This window comes from Cervus canadensis, chromosome 14 (genome assembly GCF_019320065.1).
Source record: "Cervus canadensis isolate Bull #8, Minnesota chromosome 14, ASM1932006v1, whole genome shotgun sequence".
Classification (NCBI taxonomy): Eukaryota; Metazoa; Chordata; class Mammalia; order Artiodactyla; family Cervidae; genus Cervus; species Cervus canadensis.
In genome coordinates, this window is record NC_057399.1 from 43,901,848 (window position 1) to 43,929,095 (window position 27,248).

Genomic DNA, 27,248 nt, shown 5'->3' on the forward strand with positions numbered 1-27,248 from the left:
AATTATATCTCAATGTTTAAAATTACATAGTCATAGTAAATGTTAACATTTGAGGCATCTGGGTCAAGTGTATATGGGAAATCTATTTTCCCAACTTTTCTGTAAGCCTGAAACTACTTCAAAATAAAAGTTACTTCAAAAAGGCACAAAAATATGAATATACTTGATGCTACTAAACTTGTTCAGTTCAGTCGCTCAGTCGTGTCCGACTCTGCGACCCCATGGACTGCAGCACGCCAGGATTCCCTGTCCATCAACAACCCGGAGCTTGCTCAAACTCATGTCCAATGAGTCAGCAATGCCATCCAATCATCCATCCTCTGTCGTCCCCTTCTTCTCTTGCCTTCAATCTTTCCCAGCATCAGGGTCCTTTCAAATGAGTCAGTTCTTCACATCAGGTGGCCAAAGTATTGGAGTTTCAGCTTCAACATCAGTCCTTCCAATGAATATTCAGGACTGATTTCCTTTAGGATGGACTGGTTGGATCTCCTTGCTGTCCAAGGGACTCTCAAGAGTCTTCTCCAACACCACAGTTCAAAAGCATCAATTCTTCGGTGCTCAGCTTTCTTTATAGTCCAACTCTCACATCCACTGGAGAAGGGAATGGCAATCCACTCCAGTATTCTTGCCTGGAGAGTCCCATGGACAGAGGAGCCTGATGGGCTACAGTCCCTGGGGTCACAAAGAGTAGGACACGACTGAGTGACTAAACCACCACCACCGCTCACATCCATACATGACTACTGGAAAAACTATAGCTTTGACCAGATGGACCTTTGTTGGCAAAGTAATGTCTCTGCTTTTTAACATGCTGTCTTGGTTGGTCATAGCTTTTCTTCCAAGGAGCATGTGTCTTTTGATTTCATGGCTGCAGTTGCCATCTGCAGTGATTTTGGAGCCCAAGAAAATAAAGTCTCTCTCTGCTTCCATTGTTTTCCCATCTATTTGCCATGAAGTGATAGGACTGGATGCCATGATCTTAGTGTTTTGAATGTTGAGTTTTAAACCAGCATTTTCACTCTCCTCTTGTCACTTCCATCAAGAGGCTCTTTAGTTCTACTCTTCGCTTTCTGCCATAAGGATGGTGTCAACTGCGTATGTGAGGTTACTGATATTTCTCCTGGCAATCTTGATTCCAGCTTGTGCATCATCCAGCCTGGCACTCTGGATGATGTACTCTGCATATAAGTTAAATAAGCAGGGTGACAATATACAGCCTTGATGTACTCCTTTCCCGAATTGGAACCAGTCTGTTGTTCCATGTCCGGTTCTAACTGTTGCTTCTTGACCTGCATACAGATTTCTCAGGAGGCAGGTCAGGTGGTCTGGTATTCCCATCTCTTTAAGAATTTTCCAGTTTGTTTTTATCTACACAAAGACTTTGGTATAATCAATAAAGTAGTAGTAGATGTTTTTCTGGAATTCTCTTGCTTTTTCTATGATCCAACAGATGTTGGCCATTTGGTTTCTGATTCCTCTGCCTTTTCTAAATCCAGCTTGAACATCTGGAATTTCACGTTTCACGTACTGTTGAAGCCTGGCTTGGAGAATTTTGAGCATTACTTTGCTAGCGCGTGAGCTGAGTACAATTGTGCAGTAGTTTGAACATGCTTTAGCATTGCCCTTCTTTGGAATTGGAATGAAAAGTGAACTTACACTTTAAAAATGGACAAGAGGATAAATTTTATACTGCGGGGGTTTTTTTTTTTTTCACCACAATTATGAAATAAATAAATAGATAAAGGAATTTGTGCAGATTCTACCTTAGGAGCTTCCCTGGTGTTTCAAATGGTAAAGAATCCATCTGCAATGCAGGAGACCCAGGTTTGATCCCTTGGTTGGGATGATCCCATGGAGTAAAGGAATTGTAACCCATTCCAGTATCCTTGTCTGGAGAATCTGATGGACAGAGAGGCCTGGTGTCCATGGGGTCGCAAAGAATTGGACTAATACTTTCACTTTCACTACCTTAATAAGTAGAGGTATTGGTATTCAAATACAGGTCATTCCAACAGCAAAGCCAAAACTCTGGTTAGAAGGCCAAGAAAATGCTGATTTATTGTTTGTCCTTGGATGGAGATGTTACTTCTGGCCATTTTAAAGCTGCACACTAACACACACACTTAACTGCTTTTTCATAAATGAAAACTACTACCTAATAAACAGGTCTTATTAAATGTTTCCGAGCTGCTTTAAGGTTGCCACATGACTATGAGTGTGTGTAGAAGGTGAAGGTTTATGTACTAGCTATACATCAAATAGTCATTCAGATTGAATATTGTTCAAAAAACAAGGCCTTATGTTGAAATTTCCAGTCAAAATTTCAGAACTGGTACTGACATGAGAAAGCAATGAAAATGTGAAAATATTTGTTTTTATCAAATTCTGGCTTCATTGACTCTAATGTTTTTCTGTTGACTTAAAATTTCTTTAATCCTATTGCAATTTCTGACAACAATAAAAGATAATTGCTTTAATTACAAAAAATCAGAGACATGAGTGTCAACACACGTGTATGTGTTGGCACTCATCTTCCAACCACACTGACACACAGTATGATGGGTATTTGCATAAATGGGTCTATGTGGGTTTGATTTGCGGGCTCACAACTAACTATTTCTAGTATGCTGAGTATATAAAATATCCATATCCCTTTAGAAATCAATCTACTCAGAACATTAAGAAGTGGAATTTGGGTTCCATTTGTTAAGTGACAATCTAGTAATAGAAAGCTGACCCTTGAACAACAAGGGCATTAGGGGCACTGACCCTCCACACCAAGAATAAGCTATAGTTTGCCCTCTATATCCCTGGATCCAAAGCCAAGATTCAGCCCTCCTCAAATCAGGTAGTGCTATAATACTCACTGTTATAAAAAAAAAAACTGGTGCAAAAGACCAGGCAGTTCAAACCGGTACTGTTCAAGGGTCAACTATGCTTAAAAAAAATAAATGTTTCTTTTAAAAAATGTCAGGTCAGGTACTCCCTAGAGGTCCAATGGTTAGGAATTGACACTTTCACTGCCAGGGCCTGGATTCAATCCTGCCTGGGGAACTAAGACCCTGAAAGCCACAGAGCATGGCCCAAAAAATAAAAATTCAGGTGGCAATTCTGTGGGGGAAAAGGAATCATCTTTACCAATATTTTTGTTTTTTATATATCAATAACCATTTAGTGACTCCCAGCAGAGGTAATGAAACATTTTGGGCAGAACAAGTCACTACTGAGGGTAAACTCTTCTGCAGTTCTTCTGCAGTTGGGACAATAAGGTGTCTCTGGCCCACTACATAGCAGGAGGCACCCTAATTCAGTTATTTGTGACAAAAACCATCTCTCAAGATTCCAACTGCCCCGTGGAAGTGGCAGCTCCCTCAGGTCCAGAAGGCGGACAAGCCCTAACATCCTCTCCATCTCAGGGTTTCACAGCCCACTGATTGGTGGGAAGCCACTCCCATCAGTCAGGCAGGAGGCTAAGGTTCTCATGCGGAGCCAGGATGCCCACATCTGGACAAAACCCTTGCTCTTATGAGGCCCATCAGCTACAAATTCAGATTTCCACCATCAGTTATTCTTAAAACCAAACACTAGTGTTCATTTGATTGACACCACAAAAACTCAAAGAGAAATGAACATTTAAAAACTGGAAAGACACGTTCATTATTTCATGCACACTTTTTTACAGTCCCAGTCTTCAAAAGTTACGTGGCTTAGACCATCTAACTTTTTAATGGAACAGGTCATGATATACTGATTAGAAAGAAACCACCGAGAGTTCAGTTTTCAAAACAGAAGAGTTATACCGATAATCCAAAGCCTACATGTCAGAGCACAAAACGTTCAAGTTCAAATGCCTCTGCATACTTAAGTTACCAGAGGCCAGAAACAATGCAGAATTTATTAAAACTGATTTAGTATAAAATACAGAAGACAGAGCTAAGTATGAAATACAGAACTGCAGAGTTTTATTTTTAACTATAATGAAAGAAACTTCAAAGCTAGGCATACTTTAACTTAATAAGAGAAAAGAACATCTAGCATTTTCAGTGTTAAATTTTCAACAATTATCAATCACAGAACTGCATCATCTTTTCACAATTCCTTTAAGCAAAGCCCTAAAGGTCTTCCCATTAATAAGGAAAGACACTGTATTTCTCGCTTTCAAAAATATTTAATCACCACAAATTCTTTGGTAGTCTTTCCCAAGTTCTGACTAGAATCCTGTAAGTCTACAAGACTAGCTCACCAGGGAACAGAGCACAATGCTAAATACCACAATCTATCACCAGCATTAACTGCTCCCAGCCCTAAGACTTTAATTGCAACAGGACTGCAGCGCAGAGCCTGAAGCCGGGTAAAGTCCTCCTGCAGCAGGCAGGAACAAGGACCACATATTTTCATACATGCTGGTGCATATTACAAACTGTTGCTGCCCCAGTCACAAGCATGTCCAAGACAGGATCTTTAAACTAGTCAGTAAAAATTCTACTCAATGTGTTTTCACAGAATGAGCCCCAAACTATTGTAGACCCATCCATAAAGATGAAGTGACCAAAGCACCATCAGGTCTGCCACCAGCTACAACCATCTGACAAACTTTGGGGACAGAGAAATCCTACAGAATTTTGCTATCACAACAGCAGACTGTCAATTTCCAATTTATAAATGAACTATTGAAGTCAAAACTGCAAAGTGAGTCAGTACCAGCATTTATCATTACTGGCAAAGACAGATGTGCTTTTTAAGAACTCCTGAAATTTGTCTGCCCTTACAGTACACCATTTCAGCAGAACACAAAGTAGATGATATATCGAAAATAGTAACATCAAGGACTTCCCTGGTGGCCCAGTGGTTAAGAAGAGTTCATCTTCCAATGCACAGGGTGCGGGTTCAATCCCTATCAGGGAGCTAAGATGCCACATATCTCGTGACCAAAAAATAAATACATAAATAAAACAGAAACAATATTGTAACAAATTCAATAAAGACTTCAAAATGGTCCATATTTTTTAAAAGTCTTAAAAAAAAAAACTTGAAAAAATAGTAATATCAGTTTACAGTGCCGAGTTGCTACAAGGTCAAAAACTTGATTTCTACAGCAGGTCCCCAAGACAAAACTAAATGTTAAATCCTTTGCTGCGGTAGGTCTACTTTCCAATTACTAGAAGTAAGCATATGAGAGATATAATTAGTTATGACACTAGGACAAGCATACATGTTTCAACACACACGCAGCTTAGAACAAAGTTTCTGGCATTATATGACAGAGGACTTAAACCAAAGACTCAAAGAAAGGTTACGTAGTGTGTGTGTGTTTTTTTTTTTATTTAAAAGTTGCCACATCAAATTATTTCTTTTAAGTTATAAGCATATTTTGATTTGTTTAAAGTCTCTCTCAAGATTTCTCAGGGGAAAAATATCACCCTGAGGCTTTCATTATGCCTATTTTACAAATTAAGGAAGTTGACTTTATAAAATTCATTTGGTAAAAAAGAATCACCTTCCAAAGAAGGCTGCATGTTGACTAAACACATTTAGAAAAGTCTGATAGTCCTAGTTGTGGATTTCTCAATCAGGAACAAAACACTAATTTCTAAAAAATGGAATACACAAGGCAGTATAATTTAACTTTGACCATTAGAAGTCTGCCCAAGATGTACTGCCAATGTAGCCCAAAACCAGAATCTTTGAGCAATGCTTTAAAAATCAAAACAAGAATCCACTAAATAAATACATTACTAAATTATGATCCACTCAGGATCATTTATTCCTTGATAAAGATAGAAATATGAAAAGATAAGAATTATATACCTAAGAATCTATGGAGCAGCATGTGAAAGCTATCTATTTAAACAGTTGATTATAATAAAGTATGATTATACTCAAATGAGGGGCAAATTTAGCAAAGTGAAAAAACAGCTAACACATATACATTAAAAAACTGAAATTCTCTAAGATCTTACAGTGTTTGATTATAACATGAAATATTCCCAAACTTTCCTCTTCTAAGGAAAGGTCTTACTTTAGGCCTGGACCTAGCTCGAAGATTGTATTAAGATGAAAACTATGATACAGTAGTTTATAAAAACAAAATCAATCTCTTCTAATATTCTGAACACTATCCTATATTAATAAATGGTGCTCTTCTTTAGTTTCTCATCAAATACAAATTTCTTTTCTTGAGAACATTAACCCCCCAAAATAAGAAGATCCAACATCTCATAGTAAAAAATGGGAACAGATTTTAAATCCAGTAACTTCCATCTTCCAAGTCATAAATGCCCTCAATCTGCCCATGAAATTCCATGGATGAAATCAGGTGTAGTGAGGAGGTCATTGTGAATGGGTGTTGGAAAACACAAAGCTTGTAATTAAGTGCATTCTCTAGTATAATAAGCCACCCTGGAACAAGATAAAACATGGAGAACCCATCCAAGGTAAAGCAGCTAGATACTCCCACAGGAGTCACTGTACATAACAATGAATTATGACAAATCCCGTCTCCTGGGCCAAATGGTCCATGAAAACAGCACACGTGTTTCCTACAAAGACAGTGTTAATGATGCACTCATGTTTTGGTCGAGCAGAGCTTTCCACCTTTTAACAGGGGCCGTTAAGAGCCCTCTCTACCTTCACAGAACTGTGTAAAAAGCTTAGTACACTAGTTATGCGTAAGTACACTTTGGATCTGACTAAAAAACACCCAACAGATTACAGCTGTTTATTTCCAATACCAGTTGGTCTTAACTTATGTTCAAATCAGAAAGTTCCATAGTTTCAAAGAACTTCTGGAGGGATTCAGAACATCTAAAGTTAACTTTTCAGGAGTTAAACATTTCATACCCTTTTTATTTCCTGAATTCTCATTCGGAAATATTTTCTACAAATTTCAAGATAGGGTGTGGGTGTGATTTCACATTTTTCACAAAGGCCTTTAATGTTAAAAATATAAGTATGCCGAAATCTATGGATTCCATGCAAAATTAGCATTTTATGCTGTGGAAAAGAGGCTGGAAGATGAACTGGAAAAACATTTAACAATACAGAATTTTCTGAGAAGGTATATCAAATGCATTTCCTCACTGAGAGCCAGAAAGTAATCACAAAGAAACTGACTGATAAGTGTTACCTCAAACCACAACTTACAGGAATTCAAAAACAATCTTAAAAACACACACACACACACAAAGAAATAAATAAATAAAATCATATTCCCGTCTAGCAACTACTTTTTCCTGTGACTTCTGTCATATATCAGTAAGAACAAGACTGCCTCAAACAGTTTATGGGCAGAAGTTTGTATTTCACTTGCTTTCTCATTTCTAATGCCCTGAGTATTTATTTATGCCCTACATATACAGATTCGTTGAAACTAAGACAAAGTATACAATACATGCTATGTGAAAACCTTTCTAATTTCTAGCCAAGGAACTCTAATAAAACTACTTAATATCACAGAGCACATATGCAGCCTCGTATCTTGGTTAAAATTTTTCTCAATATTCTTTGCCTTCAGAGGCCTCCTGAGGCCACAGTCAAAATAATTTTACTCAAATTTCGTAAGGTTTACACTGAAGTACATCTATCCAGTACTACTTGCCACATGCAGCCAAGTTGCATAAGACTACAAAATCCTAAATACAATATGATAGTTAGAAAAATGTTTACAAGCATGCATGTATGGATTTATATACGCAAAAAAAAAATCTCCCGCTGATTCTCCTATAGCCAAATGAGTTTCTATGGAAATAGGAAGTTTCATTATTGGTGAGGAAAGCTAATTAATATGTCTCAATTGTCACCTCAGGACACTGTGCTCATTCCAACAATGCCATTATTGTTCAAAACATTTCTGGAATTCTTCATTTGTGACTATTTCCAGAGTCAATTCATAAGTTATATGAGAAAAATCAATTGTGCCAATTTTTTTCTTACCAGAAATAGACTGATTTGGCCTTACCACCCACCCTGTTCATCAGGCTTAACTTCTGGATGATTCATTTCAGTTCAGTCGCTCAGTCATGTCCGACTCTTTGTGGCCCCATGGACTGCAGCATGCCAGGCCTCCCTGCCCATCACCAACTCCCAGAGTTTACTCAAACTCATGTCCATTGAGTCAGTGATACCATCGAACCATCTCATCCTCTGTCGTCCCCTTCTCCTCCTGCCTTCAATCTTTCCAAGCATCAGGGTCTTTTCAAATGAGTCAGTTCTTTTTCACATCAGGTGGCCAAAGGACTGGAGTTTCAGCTTCAGCATCAGTCCTTCCAATGAATATTCAGAACTGATTTCTTTTAGGATGGACTGGTTGGATCTCCTTGCAGTCCAAAGGACTCTCGAGAGTCTTCTCCAACACCACAGGTCAAAAGCATCAATTCTTCAGCACTCAGCTTTCTTTATAGTCCAACTCTCACATTCATACATGACTACTGGATAAACCACAGCTTTGACTAGACAGACCTTTGTTGGCAAAGTAATGTCTCTGCTTTTTAATATGCTGTCTAGGTTGGTCATAACTTTTCTTCCAAGGAGTAAGCGTCTTTAATTTCATGGCTGCAATCACCATCTACAGTGATTCTGGAGCCAAAAAAATAAAGTCAGCCACTGTTTCCCCATCTATTTCCCATGAAGTGATGGAACCAGATGCCATGATCTTAGTTTTCTGGATGTTGAGTTTTAAGTCAGCATTTTCACTCTCCTCTTTCACTTTCATCAAGAGGCTCTTTAGTTGCTCTTCACTTTCTGCCATCAGGGTGGTGTCATCTGCATATCTGAGGTTATTGATGTTTCTCCCAGCAATCTTGATTCCAGCTGTGCTTCTTCCAGCCCAGAGTTTCTCATGATGTACTCTGCATATAAGTTAAATAAGCAGGGTGACAATATACAGCCTTGATGTACTCCTTTTCCTATTTGGAACCAGTCTGTTGTTCCATGTCCAGTTCTAACTGTTGCTTCCTGACCTGCATACAGGTTTCTCAAGAGGCAGGTCAGGTAGTCTGGTATTCCCATCTCGTTAAGAATTTTCCAGAGTTTATTGTGATCCACACAGTCAAAGGCTTTAGCGTAATCAATAAAGCAGAAGTAGATGTTTTTCTGGAATTCTCGTGCTTCTTCGATGATCCAACAGATGTTGGCAATTTGATCTCTGGTTCCAAACCAAAATTTGTGTCACAAAAAATTTGCCGGAACTGAAAATACTTAGAAGAATCGGACACAGACTGTCCAAAGCCAATGCCAAACGATGGGCTCCAAAACATTTTCAGCTATGGTACCATCAATGTATGACGTTCTAGGGTGACTATTTTATACAGAATAATACTTATTTGTATCTACCTATTTGTGATTTTCAAGTTTCCTTAGAACATTAGTATATTAATTATATCAAGTTTATAAATTCTATCAAGAATTTTGTTAACAAGGTCTTCAAATGTTATAAACTTCCTTTCACTTGAGAATACCTAACTAGACTTCCTTCCAAGTTCTAAGTTTATCATTTATTTCCCAATATCCTTCAAAATTGCATTTACAGTATTTGCAACATGGAACTGTAAAACCTACAAGTGAATTGTATGGCATGTGAATTATATCCTAATAAAGCTATTATAAAAAACTGAGGTCACCAAGTATTCAGTTAAGCTTGTCACAAAAGAGTCAGATACAACTTAGCGACTACACACACACACACAAAATTCTCATTCACTCAGTAAACATCTGCTGAGTGTTTCCCATACCAGGCGCTGCTACAGAAAGCAGAAATTCAGAAATTAATAAGATAGGCAAAGGTCCCTGTTCTTAGGGAGTTTGGCATTCTAACAGGAAGGGGAAAGACAATTAATAAACTGCATATAAGCCAACAAATTAAATACAGTTTCAAGTGGTGATTAATGCTACTGAGAAAAAAATCAGGGTTAGAAGTCAAAGAAACATACAGGGTAGAGAGGCAGCCAGGAGAGGAAAGTTGTAAGTTCTCTTTGAAGGAATGTCATTTCCCTTTTTAAATATATTTTTAACACTGTCTACAGAAGGCACTTGGGCTTCCTGGTGGCTCAGTGGTAAAGAATCCACCTGCAATACAGAAGCCACAGGAAATTCGGGTTCGATCCCTGATCTGTAAGATCCCCTGGAGGAGGGCATGGTAACCCACTCCAGTATTCTTACCTGGAAATCCCATAGACAGAAAAGCCTGGCAGGCTACAGTCCACAGGGTCACAGAGAGTCTGATACGACTGAAGGGACTTAGCATGCATGCACACACAAAAGGCGCTTAATTTTCTATTTTATTTTATTGGCCGTACCACTCAGTATGTGGGATCTTAATTCCCTGATCAGGGATCCAACCCTTGCCCTCTGCATTGGAAGCACAGCATCTTAACCACTGGACCACCAGCGAAGTTCCCTGAATGGATGGCATTTTCAAGGAGAAATGAATACAATAAGGGAGGAAGCTATGCAAAAATCTGGGAGAAGAGCATTCCAGGCAAAGAAAAACCACATGCGAAGGCCTGAGGAAGGGACGAATTTGGCACGTTCAGGGACCAGCAAGGAGGTTAGGAAATGGGAGCAGAGTGAACAGTGGTAGAAAATGATTTTGGAGCACTGGGCAAGGATGACATCGAACATATCCTTTTCAGTCATGGCAGGAGTTTGGATCTTCACTGCAGGTGTTGTAAGATGAAAGAAGAGACTGGAAGTCTTTGTGATAGGGAAGTGATTTCTCCGTGAAGAGTCCTCTGGATGTAGTGGGGAGGAGAGAGGCAAGGACAGAAGCACTGCGGCAGTTAGAAGTGACAATAATATTGCAGGTAAAGGGCGGTAGGTGGGGCTATGGACTAGGGTGATGGTGAATGGGCAGGAAGTTAGAAGACAAATCTAATAGGACTTGGCCATTGGATGAAAGGCACAAGAGGAGACCCTGAAAGATGCTGGGGAAGAATACGGTAAACACAAAGGTTGATGAATCACAGAAACACGTCTCATGGCACTCATTTTAACGGGCCCTTTGTTTTTCAATGTATTTTTCAAACTATAGTTTTATCAGTGTTCAACATTTTCTGTGCAGTTTCTCCATTCTCTCCATTATCACCCTACCTTGGTTCTGACATCTTTTCAAATTTAAAATTGGAGATATATTCAACCTTGAGGGCTTAAATAATAAAAGCCTCACACTACACTAGTGTAGTATGCTCTGAAATGTACAGACTGCAGACTGAAACAGGAACACAAGGATGAAAGTTAGACTAGATCTAAGGAAACTGGAGCAACAGGAGGTTTCCTAGTCCACCAAGGTCTATCCTCAGGAGATATTCAGTGCCTTATCCTCCTACCTTCTCTTCTCCTAACAAATGTTTCTCCCTAGTCAAAATCTAATTCATATTAAAGTGCTCTAAAGAGAATAAAAGACCAAAGTGAAAGAAGTTTCTGGAATCAACCAATGCAAAGTCATTTATCTTTTTGGTCATTTTTGGCATCCACAAAATAGTATAACAAAGAGATGTTGAATATTACACAATGTGAAACACTAAGAATCTTTAAAATCTAATCTTGGTCCTAAATGTATAATAGAAAATAGAATCCCAAAGTAATTGACAAATTTATTCTATCACACGGGCTTCCCTGATAGCTCAGTCAGTAAAGAATCCACCTGCAATGCAGGAGACCCCAGTTCAATTCCTGGGTCGGGAAGATCCTCTGGAGAAGGGACAGGCTACCCACTCCAGTATTCTTGGGTTTCCATTGTGGTAAAGAATCCACCTGCAGTGCGGGAGACCTGGGTTCAATCCCTGGGTTGGGAAGATCCCCTAGAAAAGGGAAAGGCTACCCACTCCAATATTCTGGCCTGGAGAATTCCATGGGGTCGCAAAGAGTTGGACACAACCGAGCGACTTTCACTTTCACTTCTATCACAGAAAATAGATGCAATAGGTTAAATGCACCCCCCCCAACACACACACACACACACACACACTCCTATTAAACTCTAGATTGTAGCATATCCCATCTATATATAAGGCGTGCTTGCAGGCTTAGTCATGTCCAACTCTTTGTGATTGTGGACCACAGCTTGCCAGGCTCCTCTGTGCATGGAATTTTCCAGGCAAGAATATTGAAGCAGGTTGCCATTTTCTCCTCCAGAGGATCTCCCCAACCCAAGGACTGAACCTACATCTCCTGCACTGCAAGCAGATTCTTTACCACTGAGCCACAGGGGAGCCCATTCCATCCATATATATAAAGCCAGCCTCAAATTGAGATATTTCTCTATAAGAGAAATAATATCTTCTATTAAACAATAGAAACTTTCTGTAGAAGGTATTTAACTGGTCTTAAGCCTTATTATTTTTTTTCCCTTATGCATTTTTTTTCCTCCGGGAAACTGCAGTCTTATCCTGTGGCTTCCCACCATTCTCACATACCCATATACAAAACACATTACAGGTAATGTTGCAGCATGAGGTACCTCCGAAGAAATTTTAAATCAATGAGACTGCCATCTGCATTATATCCATAAAAACCCAAACAGATGCAAAGTCACCTTAACAAGTAGCTCCCAGGACAGTTAACTAATAGCTGCTTGAGAATATTAACATATCCAGAGAAAAAAGAATTTATCAATCAGAAGGTGAATGGGAAGCAGAAAAAAAGGAAGAGGGGTCAACTTTGTCAATGCTCTTCCAAGCACAGTCCAGGAGTGAGGAGTCTGAAGTGTGCACTGCAGATAGCAGAGACCATTGGAAAGGATTTCTCTAGAGACAGAGGAAGCCCTTACACAGTCCACTTTCATCCTTAATATTCTCTGTTCAAATTCCAAGCTCATCAAGCAATAAGCAACATGTATTATAATCTGATTCCCTACTTAAGTGTGCCTACAAAAGGAGAGGATGAGCTAAGCATGCCACCAGAAGTATGGAAGGATTCCACCTAATACGGTCTGCAGTCATTCACATGTTCACATGGTCTGTGTGCATGCACGTGGGGGTGGGTATGTAATCTCCAACCCTCAGTCAGGGAACAAGCTGAACCAGTCCATGAAGGACTGATCTCTTTCAAGCGTGTACTGACAAAACAGTAGATTTCTAAAACATAGATTTCTAAAGACAGATTACTTTGGCATATCTGTATTTCAGAAACACAATTTGACATTATTAATGAAATATGCAAGGACTTCCCTGGTGGTCCAGTGACTAAGACTCCACCCTCCCAATGCAGTGGGCACCAGTTCGATCCCTGGTCAGGGAACTAGATCCCACATGCCACAACTAAGACCCAGTACAGCCAAATAAGATATACATATTTAAAAAAGAAATAATTCAATGATACACTCAATATTTATCCATCTATCCATACATACACCTAAAACTACAAAAACACTGTATCAGGTGTTACTGCAATATGAAAATGCACGGTAAGTGTGAAACCCTTCCCCCTACACTATTTTCTCCCTCTCCCATAAGGAAGTTGTAGACTATCAGTTTGTCACTATACACACGTACACACAATTTCATTAGATCTAATTATCACTGTCCTCTGTACACAGAAGTGTCCTGTCAGTGACTAGTTGCCGTTTATGGACATAAGTGATGCTGCAAAGACCAATGAACAGACTTAAATACTTGATGTGAAAATATTTTTTTGCAAACGACACTTAATAGGGTAAAAAATATGGTTTAACACATGGCAGAATTCTTGAGTTTAAAAAATATCTACTTTTTCATCTCATTCAGAGTTAACGTACTCTGAAGCGAAATTAATGTTTTAGTCTATTGGAAACCAGTTTGAACAAATACAATGCTTTGTTTACAATCACCATTTTGAGTGAAAGGAAACACTGAACTATCACACTGAACTTTCAGAAGCATACCTGTTAGCATAACACATGTTAACAGAATAAACATCCCTAATCCATTAGTGTAAAATGTGTATTACAGGAAGATTAAACACCACAGGACAGAGGAGTGAGTAAACTTACTTTGTAAGGCTGTATTTTTCCATTTAATTTCATACTTTATGTCCCTAAACCATGAAAGACACAAATAAAAGTACACATGATGCTGTCATTCCATGTATATATAAAACAAGATCCATATGAGCACATGTCAAAATATGTGAAATGGAAAAGCAGCATTAATTTATTGCTCAACATTAATAAAAATGTGCCATTTGGTATAATGAAATTTGTTAAAACCAAAAATCAAGTGTATGGTAAATATAAGATTTTCTACCATACTAATTTTTATAAATGATTATAAATCCTCTTTAGAATTTTCACCAAAAGTAATTGTATATTATAAGATACTATTTAAAATTGGCTAATTAATTTTTATGTAACCTAGGTAAGCATTACAGAAGGAAAAATACATACTCTCCACATATATATTTGATCAGTTAGCCATCTAATTAATAGTTGATACTGAATGAATAATGAAACTTTTGTCCAAACTAACTGGCAAAAGGCCAGTAAGAGACAATGCAGTTAAGCGAGAACGGCTCTTCAGCATACTATAAAAGCAATTACTTTAGATGGAGATAAATATAAGTCTTTTATTAGCATGAATAAAGAAAAAATTACATCTTTAAGGGAAGAAATTGTTTCAGGTCATCCAAATTACCTTACCTTTCATTTGGTCTCAAGCGTCTCTAATTCAACAATCAGGTATTTTAATTACAAAATTTGTCAGGTAAACTTGAAAACAAGCTCGTGCCTCCAAACGTGCCATGCCAGATTTGAACATAGTATTTATTTAAAGTGGTTTCCCAGGTGGCTCAGTGGGTAAAGAATCTGCCTGCAATGCAGGAGATGCAGGAGTCGCAGGTTTGATTCCTGGGTCGGTAAGATCCCCTGGAGGAGGGCATGGCAACCCTGTATTCCTGCCTGGAGAATTCCATGGACGAGGAGCCTGGCAGGCTATATAGGGTCACAAAGAGTCAAACACAACTGACGCGACTGAGCACGCACACATGCACTTATTTAAAACTTAAGTGGACCAATTAGTTTGGGTTTGAGATCATACAGTAATTTTTCAGTTTTAATCACTGGTGGGTGGTATTTTTAGTTACAAAGGAATGTCCAGGAAGACAAATTTTCTCAATAATTTTTTTTTTCTTTTTGAGGTATTTATTAAACGAAAAACAATTATTTCTAGGTACTTAATACCACCTTCCAGGGCATGACGTGTATCTCTTATAGAGAACACCTAGAATGCTTTTAAACTCAATGATAATTAAGAAACATCAAAGTATGACCAGGGTGTTTCTCAGGGAGCTAACAGCCATAACCTTTTGGCTACCAGATGACATATTTCTTGTCCCCTGGAGTACCACCAAGAGTTTCTTACCCAAATAATAGATGTACTTTCCTAACGTAGCCTTTACTCTTCGAAGGATCAGATAATTCTGAGTTTTAAAGGTAAACTATTAAGGTATTATTAATTAAAGTGCGATTTTGTTCAAATTTCACAAAATTTTATGCCAGTGTCCATTATTTGTTTTCATATGTTATTCAAGGTTCCACACTGTATTTAGTTGCATTGAGCAGCTTCAGCTGCATGCAACAAATTCTGGTAAATTCTCTTTTCATTTTTATTCTGTTACAACCATTTTCTAATTTTCCTTGTTATGGCTTATTAGATACACCAATCATTTAAAAGTGGACATTAAATTTCCAAATACAAAGGGTTTATAAAGTAAAAAGAAAAAGCATACTGCTAAGGGCAACAATAGAAAGAAAAGACAAATAGGGCTATTTCAAACTTAAAAACCTCTGTAGAGCAAGGGAAGTAATCAACAGAAAAAGCAATCTACTGAATGGGAGAAAATATTTGTAGACCACATTTCTGATAAGGGGTTAATATCAAGAATATATGAAGCACTCCTCAACTCAACAACCTAAAGTCAAATAATCCAATTAAAAATGTGCAGAAGGGGACTTCCCTGGCAGTCCAGTGGTTAAGACTCCATGCTTTCACCGCAGGTAGCGTGGGTCTGATCCCTGGTCAGAAAACTAAGATCCCACATGCCACACAGAGACGCCAAAAAAAAAAACAAGAAAGAAAGAAAGAAAGGATACTCAACATCATTAATCATCAGGGAAATTCAAGTCAAAACAATGAGATATAACCTCTTATCTGTTTGGCCACTACTTAAAAAAAAAAAAAAACCACACACACAAAGTAACAAGCATTGACAAGGCTGTGGAAAAACTGAAACCTGTGCGCACTGTTGTGGGAATGTAAAATGGGTCATTAGCCAAAGAAAACAGAATGGAGGTTCCTTAAAAAATTAAAAAGATAACTACTATATGATCCAGTAACCCATTTCTGGATATATATCCAAATGAACTGAAAGCAGAATCTTTCAGAGGTATTTGCACATCCATGTTCACTGCAGCATCATCACAATAGCCATGTGAAACTCAATCTAAATGTCCATCTAAGGATCAATGGGTACAGAAAATATGGTACATACATACAATGAATTATTCAGCCTTAAAAAAAAAAAAAAAAAGGAAATCCTGTCATGTGCTACAACATGCATTAACCTCAAGGACATCATGCTAAGTGAAATAAGCCAGTCACAGGACAGATGTGACTATCCTACTTAAATACTTCATATAAATGCATTGTTTCATTTATATGAAGTACTTAAAGTAGTCAAATTCTTCAAAAGTGGAATAGTGGTTGGCCAGGGGCTATGAGGACAGGAAATGGGGAACTGGTGTTCACTGGGCATAGGCAAGGTGAAAGAGTTCTAATAATCTGTTGCACAAAAAGATGCAGCTAACAGTACTATACCATATACTTAAAATAATTAAATTATTAAATTTTGTGTGTTGGACTTGCCCAGTAGTCCAGTGGTTAAGAATCTCCCTGCCAGTGCAGGGGACATGAATTCAATCCCTGGTCCAGGAAGATTCCACATGCTCCGGGGCACCTAACTGTGTGCCACAACTATTGAGCCCGCACACCCTAGAACCCATGCTCCACAAGGAGAAGCCACCACAAGGGGATGTCCGCATGCCACAACTAGAGAAAGCCTGTTCATAGCAACAAAGACCCAGTGCACCCAAAAATAAATAAAATTTAAAAACAAATAAATTGTGTCATTTTTACCATAATAAAAATGATTTGTTAAATAACTGTAAAGGAACCAAGAATAGCTAAAATAATCTTGAAAAAGAGGAACAAAGTTGGAAGATACATACCTCTCAGCTGCAAACAATGCAAAACTATAGTAATTAAGACAGTGGAGAACTTGTACAGGGGTAGACATACAGACCAATGGAACCAGAATTAAATCCCCCTACACCTATGGTCAAATGCTTTTCCCAAAAAGGTATCATGAAATTCAAAGGGGAAAGGAGTTGTCACAACAGTGCTGGCAACAACTAAGATAACGACATTCAAAAGAATGAAGCTGGACCCCTACTCATATTATACACAAAAGTTAGCCTAAGTGAATCAAAGACTTACATGTAAGTGCTCAAACTATAAGACCCTTAGAAGAAAATACTAGGTGCTAAGTCACTTCAGTCATGTCCAACTCTGTGTGACCCTGTGGACTGTAGCCCACCAGGCTCCTCTGTCCATGGAATTCTCCAGGCAAGAATATGGGAGTAGGTTGCCATGCCCTCCTCCAGGAGATCGTCCCAACCCAGGGATCGAAGCCATGTCTCTTATGTCTCCTGCATTAGCAGGCAGGTTCTTTACCACTAGTGCCACAAGGGAAGCCCCTTAGAAGAAAACACAGGAGTAAATCTTCATGACCTTGAGTTAGAAGATGGTTCCTTAGCACACCAAAAGTACAAATAGCAAAAGAAAAAATAAATTGGATTTTATCAAAATGTAAAGATTCTGTGCTTCAAAGGACACTGTAAAAAAAAAAGTAAAACCACCCACAGAATGGGAAAAAATACTTACAAATCTTGTATCTAATAAAAGACTTGTGTCCAGAATAAAAAAGGGATTTCCTGGCTGGCTCAGCAGTAAAGAATCCAACCTGCCAATGCAGGAGACACAGGTTCAATTCCTGGATTGGAAAGATCACCTCAAGAAGGAAATGGCAGCCAATATCCCATGGACAGAGGAGCCTGACAGGCTACAGTCCATGAGGTTCCAAAGAGTCAGACACAACTTAGCAACTAAACACCACCACCACCAGAATATATAAAGAGTTCTTACAACTCAACAACAAAAAGACAACCTAAATGAAAAATGAGTAGAGGATTTAAGACATTTCTGCTATACAGAGAAGATATACAAAAGGCCAATAAGCATATAAAATGATGCCCAACATCATTAACTCTCCAGGAGATTCAAATCAAAATCACTTGACACCCACTAGGATTGTTAAAATTAAAAAACCAACAGTAACAGGTTGGAGAGGACGAGGAGAGATTAGAGAACTTGTACATGGTTAGTGGAAACATAAATATGCAGCTGCTTTGGAAAACAATCTGGAAATTTCTGAAAAGGTGAAAAGACAGCTGCCACATGACTCAGCAACTCCACTCCTAGGTGTATCCCTAATGAAAAGTGAAAATGGAACATATGTACACAAATGTTCACAGCAGTATTACTTGTAATAATAAAGAAGTCGACACTACCCAAATGTCAGTCATTGGAGGAATGATCAAATAAAACATGCTATAGCCATACCAAGGAATGTTATTAACTGGAAATTTTAAGCATATGAATTGTATCTCAATATATACAATTGGTTAAAATTATATGTATTAAAAATGGTTAATGGTTCTGATTAGATAATCCTATCACATAAAACATAACATGTTCCAACTGGAAAGAAACATAGAAATTACAAAAATCACTTATTTTACCAGGATGAAATGGAGACTCTCAGTCCTAGGTAGACCAGACTGGGACCTGCCTCTAAGCCCAGGCTCATGGCCATTCTCACTTTGGAGTGGATAGTGGTACAATCGCTCTCCAAGGTGTGATCAGCCAACTGAGATACTGATTGTATGAAGGATAGGTGCGGGATTCGTGTAGAGACCAGCTCCTGCCGTGCATTCCTTTTAACTACAATATGGCTTCTGGGGGGGAAGGTAAAATAGCCTAGAAAGCCCCTCCTTCCTCTTCTACTTCTCCTACCACAAACCACAATGAATGGGAACAGAAACACTAAAAGAGAGAAAATTAACATATCCCTGCCTTGATCATGGGAAGGCCAGAAGGTCACCCGAGAGGATCCAGGTACATTCATCGTTCTATCTACATAGAACTTCCCACCCAATGGTCCAGAGACTGGGACATGGCCCTAGGCTGGCTGGGCACTTAGCTGTCAATTACTGAATGAATGTGTATTTCCCTGGGGAGGATCATCCTACCTGAAAAAATGAATGTGGAAATAGCTCATCTCTCCTCCCTGAAACAAAGATATCTTAGCCCACAAGATACCATGAAAAGAATTCTCAAGAACTTACCAGAGAAAGTTTCAAGTATAACTATGAAAATTTTAGGCTTGGCTAAAAACAGTAAGGTCATGTAAAACTCAAAAATCATTTTACAAGGATTCTGTAATATCATATATTTTTGCAAAGCTATGGGGGAACACCAAACCAGTTTAGTAAACTGACAAAAATTATTTATATTAGAAAGACAAAAAATATTCTAGTCGCCCCAGAAACAAATATTTTCCCAATTTAAAAAAAGTGAACTTGTGTATAGAGAGAGATACAGGTATTATAATTTACCATTTTCTATTCAAATGTCTTGAGAATTCTTTAAAAGTAATTCAGTGAATCTTTTAAGATATTGAGTAGCATTTTCCAATCCAAAATTTGCACATATTGGTCTTTATTATAATTTGCAAATAATTCAATGATCTTTTTTTTCTTCCTTTACACTAAAGCAACGTGGCAAATGCATTTTTAAAGCATCAAGTAGTAACACAAAAGATGCGAGAGGGAAATCAACAGGGGGAAACAGTAACATAGGATTTGAAAACACAAATATGACATCCAGGAAATATCTCTTAAATTCTCCTTTAGATACGTAAGAAGTAAGACAAACTGCAAATAGATTCATTCACAGGCAGGATTTCACCAGTATAAAAACTAGTTATGATACACTGAATAGTCACCAGAAACATCACTTGTGTCCTCTGAAAGATTAAGAAATGAAAATAAGACTAGTCCTTACGGTCAAATGTATCGGTTCTCCCCTCAAAGGAAGTTTAGCTGAAAACAATGTGACTGACTTAAGCTCCGCACAGGCAAATCTTGGCAGCCCTCAACTCGGGTCTATCTCCTTGGCCTGTTAAGCAGAATTCCATCACAAACTGTTGGTCTCTGCAATAACTCCCACAAAGCTCATTACCGCCAGCGGCAGCCTATCCCCCGTGTTGTGCATTTATCCCCGGGACGCATATCACCATGTGGCACATGTCCTTGACGTGCACAGAAGGGCTGCACCCCAGGACGGCAGCACGCATGACAATAGTGTCTCCTCTCACTTCTCTATGGTTGCTGGGATGTAACCGAGAAATCTAATAACTGTGACAGTGGGGCCTTTCGGTTTTTCCTTGCCTTTCCAGACAGTGAAGCTGCACAGACACTAATGAAAGGTTAAATGAATAGGAATGGTTGACAAGAGGTACAATAAAGAAGGAGCTTGGTAATCCACAGACATTGAGCAGAGATCCTTGGCTCAAGCAGAGACAGGACAGCACATCGTCGAGTCACAATATTTAAAACAGCTTGCTATACACAGAGGCTTTTGTGTCTGGGTACACGTCTGGCTTTGGACTGAGGAAAAAAAAAAAAAGATACTGAAAAGGAATTTCAGCATGGGGCACTTTGGCAAATGTAAGGTCATAATAAGAGAAAAATGTTTTGTGTGGGCTGTTACATCTTTGTACTGAACACAAAAAAGCAAGAGACTATGAACTCGTGAACCACAAGTTCCAAAACAATACTGTACATTTTGACAACTATTAAATACTGTATCTGGAGGGCTGGCTTGATGTGATTCCCACTGCTAAGATATACATGCAGTGACTCATTTAGCAGCTCCACATTCTGCCTTCCTTGCAGAAGAATTCCTGATACTCATTTTAGAGTTCCATAGTCAAGTTTTAGTCTTCAGTGGTTTGCTACAAATGATACCAACCAAAACACTCAAGCCATCTTCCACTCTCTGCAAAACTTCCCAGCAGTTTCTTGTAAAGAAACTGAATTTATCACCCTAGTAATGTGTGAAGTACAAGGTAAACTTTGTTGTAATTTCAAATGACTGCAACAGTGAAATGTCCCCAACTAGAATTCTTAATAATGGAATTAACTTTTTTTCAGTGCCCTACTCACTACACCTTAAGGGAAGGTTATGTTCCATGGGAAATTGATTATAAATAATCATTACAAAGCTATTCAAATTACTGGGGGGAAAAATGCTCCAAAACGTCAAGGTAAAAGTAAAGCAAAAGAAAAAGAAATTGACATTGTTAGACACAGATTTATTTTTAAAGGGAAAAAAATGCATGATTCTGCTATGGCCATACGTTAGAACATGATATATCTGTAAAAGTGTTCCTATGCATATGCCAAAGTTAGAATATAGGTTCTCAATAAATTATAAAAGCGTACTGAGAACATGTTTTAAAACAAGAGAGCCTCTTTGAACAGCCAAATTAAATTATAGCTGAACTCTTGCATGTACTGAGGGTTCTAATAAGCAACAAATAAAGGCTTTTATTGGCCAGCAACATAATGAGAGCTACTGTGCTGGAGATTAAAAAAAGACCAATCTGGGTAGTTTATCTCACCGGATTATACTATTTACTTAAATGGTAAATAAGTTTGTGCAAAGCAATGCTACTAAAAGCTAGCATGTAAATATTAAACTGCAATTATGATCAATGACCATTTAAGGTATATGTATCCCAAATTTTAGTGATAAATGTGAAATTAGATAATATTGAATTTAATACCACTTAAATTCTATTTCTTTAAATTTAACTAATTTATTGATCTCTGATACATCAGCTTTAAAATTGGTTTACTATTTATGCTTATATTGTGAAGTATTTATCTGAAAGGAGTCTTCTCTCCAGAGCAGGGCAGTTCTGCATCAAACTACTTCAAAAAGACAGGAGGGTGTCCAGAGTGAACAGAAAGAAGGTATCCCCTCCTCAGTGATTTGATAGGAAATTCCAGTAAATACAACTTTGAAGGTTGGCCTCTTTAACTGACCTCCATCAGTTGACAAAGCTACAAGCAGTCCTTAGCAAATCAAAACAGATTTAAAATGTTTGTGAATGTACTTTGCTTGATCTTCAGACCATCTGAAAGAGAGAACCCTGAAAATCCTATTTTGACTGTTCTTGTAGAAACTTCTGCTGCTTCTATCACAGCTTAAAAAAAAAAGAGAAACTACAACAGCATCTCCAAGCCTAAATACTAAGCCAGTACTCATTATCTACTCTTTTCCTGCAACATTCTGATTGCTAGAGTGATTTTTTTTTAAACCTTAAGTATACCTAATAAAATCATGAGGCTCCCTCTAGCTCTTCAGTGAGGAGTTTACTAACCAATGATCCAATGATCCTATGTAATTCCCATCCAACAGGAAAGATCTGAGGAGGCTGCCTCCCTTTCACAAGAAACGTTTTTCAACTGTTTCTTGTAAGGATGTGGATGGTAAATGAGACCAGCTGCAGAGGAATTCAGAAAGTACTGCTCCTCAAATTCGCAACGAGTTAAGAATCTATTAGCCGTTTCCAACCTAAGCTTCATATACAAAATTCTATAAGTGAAACTTTAAAGGACGTATACATTCCCAACTTAGATTTACTCACTTGCTAAAATTAAGTTTAATCAAAAAGTAAGGACATGCAAGAATAGCCATCTACAGAAATTCGAACTTGTAATCTGGTCTCAGTTCTAAAAACCTACACTTAAATTCAGGATCTTGAAAATTTTTTTAAATATTTTATTAATAGTGTATTTGTGGTATTTCTATAAAAGAGGCTGGTGGTAATTTGTAGAAAACATGTCCATGTACCATAATATTTATACACAACACTGTTAATAATTTTTATTGTTTAATCTTTTATGCCATTCAGCCCTGGATAACTTGGAACTGTCGTGATACAGAAGAATATAAATAATACAGCCCAAGTATGACACTGATATTTAGTCTACCTTACAATAGCCATAAAAGACACAAAGTCAACTAGCAAATCATTTCAAACAAGTGAATATGAAAAAATGCTAAATCCTACTCATTAGGATTATTAACCACCTTAACTCTAAAATTAAAAATAAAGGAAAATGCTACCTTCAAGTCATCACCTATTTGGGGCTCCCTTAATATAAGAAATATTCCCAGAAACAACAACAAAAAGAAAAGCTCCCTCCACCCCCACCTCTTTTTGAGCCAGTGTCCAATTTCTTCTTTTCTGAACAGCTGTATTATCCAACTTAAGTTGCTCTGCTAATTTCAGTCCCACAAGGACTAACTTGGAAGGCAAAAAAATACAAGAAAAGATCAATTTGCTGGGAAAGATCAAATGAGAAAACTGTGGGGACAGCACCAGGTCAGCGTGTGGAGAACTAAGCAGACCTGTTCTTCATTAACTGTGGCTCTCTGGGGACGTCACACACTACCTGTCCGTGGGCTTTATTGAACCGCCTAACCCGCCTCTCTGTTCCATTCTTCTGGGCCCAAGTGAATCATATCCTGCTGCTGACAAGTTAGCAGGGGACTGCGGCTGCAACATGAAAGTACTTTTCTTTCTTGTCTAAATCAGGCAGATTTTTGAAAAGACGACACAGCATTGACTCGTGACATGGCAAGATGAAACGAGAGGTCTGGGCTGGTCTTGGAGTTGTGCAGATAAAAGTAATCAAATGACACTCCTGGAATGCAAATTGGCATTCTTGACTGCAGCAATTGCACAACCATGAAACATCCCTGACAGCAAGCAAGATTAGGACAAAATGTTATGTAAAGCACTGAACTCAAAAACTCTCACATGAAAATTCAAACTGTAACACTTACATTTTAATATAGCAATAGTCACCTCTGCTTTTGTCTGCGGCTTTCTGTAATCACATATCCCTGCCTGACAGGTATCTTACATTTCAGGGGGAAGAAAAAAATCAGGTATTGGAAAGGTACGAATGCCATTAATATTTTTCTTTCTATTTATTTTTTAAAATCACTCGGGGGTTGGTTCTTTTTCAAAGCCTTACATGCAAACAACAGCGAACTTAATATTCTCGAGGATGGAAAAGACGGTTTGAGACTTTTCTCACAGGATACTCAAATAGAGTTCACGTCCAGGCTCAGTATTGCTTCCCTCAGGTGAAGCTACTCCTGTACTTTGGTAAAGTGATTAGCAATCTGGATTTTAAATACTCTGCTCTCCGGGAACAGAAAGCTTCAAGAGCTTCATTAAGGCTGAACAGTTTAAATAAAGCAGCTACAAATGTAACATAAAACACAGATACCCCATGAAAGTTCACAAGGGATTTTCTTGGGGGGTGGGGGTGATTCCAAAAGGTGAAGCAAGTTCTATTAACTTGCACAGGGTCTCATGACTGGAGTAAGTCCTCAGATCATACACACTACACAAAAATAAATTCCACCACTTAAATAATGTATGTGTGTGCACAGTAACATCTGAAACTGCAGAATACAAAGCAGCGGGTGACAAATGTGCTTAACCACTGTTCAAAGTGACTAGTATTTGGGAATAGATGTGTGGACAAATAGTATGTAGGCTGGGGGTAAGGGAAAAGAAAATAATACCTACAACTGGCTTTTACAGTGTTCTTGGATAAAATGCCGCTATAAGAAAAACCCTCGAGTGCTAAATAGATATACTTAATATTTTGTTTTGACGCCTCCACTTAAATACAGGTTCCAACCATTGCAACTGTCCACTAAGTACATAAAAAACAATAAAACAGGCCACTTTCTGCCACTTTAATCCTGGGTACACAGGATTATTTTATGATGTCTTTTGTACATCAGTTTTACAACAGCTTGACTCTAGGGTAAATGGGAACCACCGTAAATCGCACGCTGCTTTCAAAACCACTTTAATTTCTGTCAGCGTTACTGTAACCACAGACTTGGGCTCACGCTACTTTTTTTTCCTTTTCTTTTTCTTTTTCTTTTTTTTGGTGCCTGCATTTGACAGTCGCATCTCCTACACTCCAGTTGTGACTTTGATCAGTGAAACAAGAGATGTCACATTAGGGGGAAGGGAAGAGAAAAAAATGCCAACCCGCTATCTCCCTTTCTCTTACATAGTCCATCTACATGCGGAACACGCTATATCAGATTCCCAAGACGGGGCAACAATAGCAGCAAAGGGTGGGGGCAAACTAAAAGGAAGGGAGTGGTCCAGCCCCATCTCTAACAAATCACTTCCCCGAAAGCGGACAGAGCGCTCAGCACCCGGCGAGTTAATTGCCCGCTGCCTCGCTGCAGAGAAGCCGCTTCGGGCGGAGGGGCTGTGCTGAAATCTCGCTTCGCAAGCCTCCCCATTTCCACCACTTGGACTTGGAACTTTTTTTTTTTTTTTAAATCGCAGCCTCACTTTACAGAGAACTTCACCTAGGGCTAGGTGTTTGGTTTTTTTTTCCTTTTTTTCTCCTGCCCCCTCTCCGGGCCCCAAATGCCACCCTGCAATCAATGTGTAAGTAACAAGAATCGGCTAGTGTCGAATTGCACTTCCAAATCGCTCTCTCTCTCTCTCTAAGGTTGATTTTGCTGCCCAGCGTTTTGCACATTCTTCAGAAAACCTCCAGGAGCACTTCCTACATTTTCTTCATTTACAAAGGGAGGGTTCCCGAATGGGAGGGCGAGGAGAGGGGAAAAGCAGAGGTGCCAGGGACGGGGTGGCGGTGTCCTCCCCGCGCGGCGCACCAGCGCGCCCAGGCGCCCACGCCCAGCCGCCGGTCCCGCACCCGCGGGCAAGTTTTGAAAGTTACCGTGGGTCCAAACGGCGTGCCTCTCCTCCCGGAGCTCCTTCCAGCGCTCCATCAGCCCCCGCCTTCCTCCCGGCCCGTCCCAACTCCCTGGAGCCGTCCGCTCGCCTGCCGCTCACCTTGCCCGCGGGCCGCGAGAGGGGCGACCTTCTCGAACCCCCCGAGCCCGCGCACACACCCGCCCTCCCACCTGGAGCTCTCTTCCAACACTCGGGCCAAGTTGAGGGGTGATTTCGGGAGCAGAGTGGACTGGGGGCTCCCCTTTCCTGCCCGCCCTCCCTTCTACCTCCCGCCGCAGGACTGGTGGAAAACAGGGCCCCCGAGCGGCCCCCGAGGCGCGCGGGCGCGGGGCTCCTTTCTTCCGAAGTCTAGAATAAAAAGGAAAGGAGGGTGGAAACTTCTTACCATCTCCGCATGCTGGTTGTCAAGTGCAGCCCCCGCCTCTTGGTCTCCTCTTAGCGGCCGCGCCTGGACCAGCCCCTCGGCCGCCTCACGCTCCTTCTGTCTCGGCCTTTCTTTCCCTCCCCCTCCCGATTTCCTCCGGGCCGCCGCTCTCGCCGCCTCCGCCTCTCCCCGCCCGCCCGCCCGCCAGCGCGCGCCCTCGCCGCGGCCCCTCTGCGCTCAGGTGACTGATTTACACCCGCGCCCAGGGTCGCCGTTGCTCCCCAGGTCGGAGCCTGCTGAGTTCCCCTGGCCCTTCGGGACAGAAAAAAAAAAAAGGAACGGACTGTGCCGGGATGGGGGGTGCTGGGGGCAGGGGTGGGGGGGTAACCGGCGAGGTGACCTCTGACGGACCTGCAAGCCCCACAAGTTTCTCCTCTCTCTCCCAAATTGTCGTTGACTACAATGTTGCTTGCCTTTTGCAGAATAAAAGTAGGTTAGTTTAGTTGTTTGTCCGCCGATTTCTACCGAGTTGGTGCAGGAGGATGTATATTTCTCCCCCCGCGCCCTGTTACTTTTTTTTCCCCCCTGCTCTTTCTGGGGATGGAAAACAACTTTGGCGCCCCCCGGGGGGTGGCGGGCGTGGAGGTGGAGGTGGCTGCTAGCGCCCAGCTGTCAAAAAGGAGTGGGAGAGAGCCGAGGGGAGGCTGCGAAACGCCGAGGAAAGGGCGCGAACTTTATTCCGACTGCAGCAAACCGCGCCGTCGCTTTCCTTTTCGGGCACTCGGCCGTCAGGGTCCCCTTTGACCAGTTCCTCCTCCCGAGCCGCCGCCGCCCTCTCCTCGTCTCCCCTTCCCCTCCCCTCCTCCTCCGTGCCCGCCGAGCTGCCCGGCTCTGGGATCGGCCCCCGGTCCCCGCA

At 39.9% G+C, this 27,248-nt stretch overlaps 1 protein-coding gene across 12 annotated transcripts in view; it reads right to left on the bottom strand.

Annotated features, from left to right (window-relative positions):
- Positions 1–26,556, bottom strand: part of BNC2 (basonuclin 2) — a 470,337-nt gene extending 443,781 nt beyond the window's left edge. For 5 of the 12 annotated variants that reach the window (XM_043486717.1, XM_043486709.1, XM_043486723.1 and 2 more), the window contains exon 1: positions 26,354–26,515. In XM_043486717.1, the coding sequence (XP_043342652.1) occupies positions 26,354–26,356 (3 nt within the window). In that variant the 5' untranslated portion in view covers positions 26,357–26,515. Of the gene's footprint in view, positions 1–25,951 lie in introns of all 12 variants that reach the window. The other 7 variants (XM_043486711.1, XM_043486710.1, XM_043486718.1 and 4 more) reach the window with 6 other exon arrangements.
- Positions 26,557–27,248: the final 692 nt, after the last annotated feature.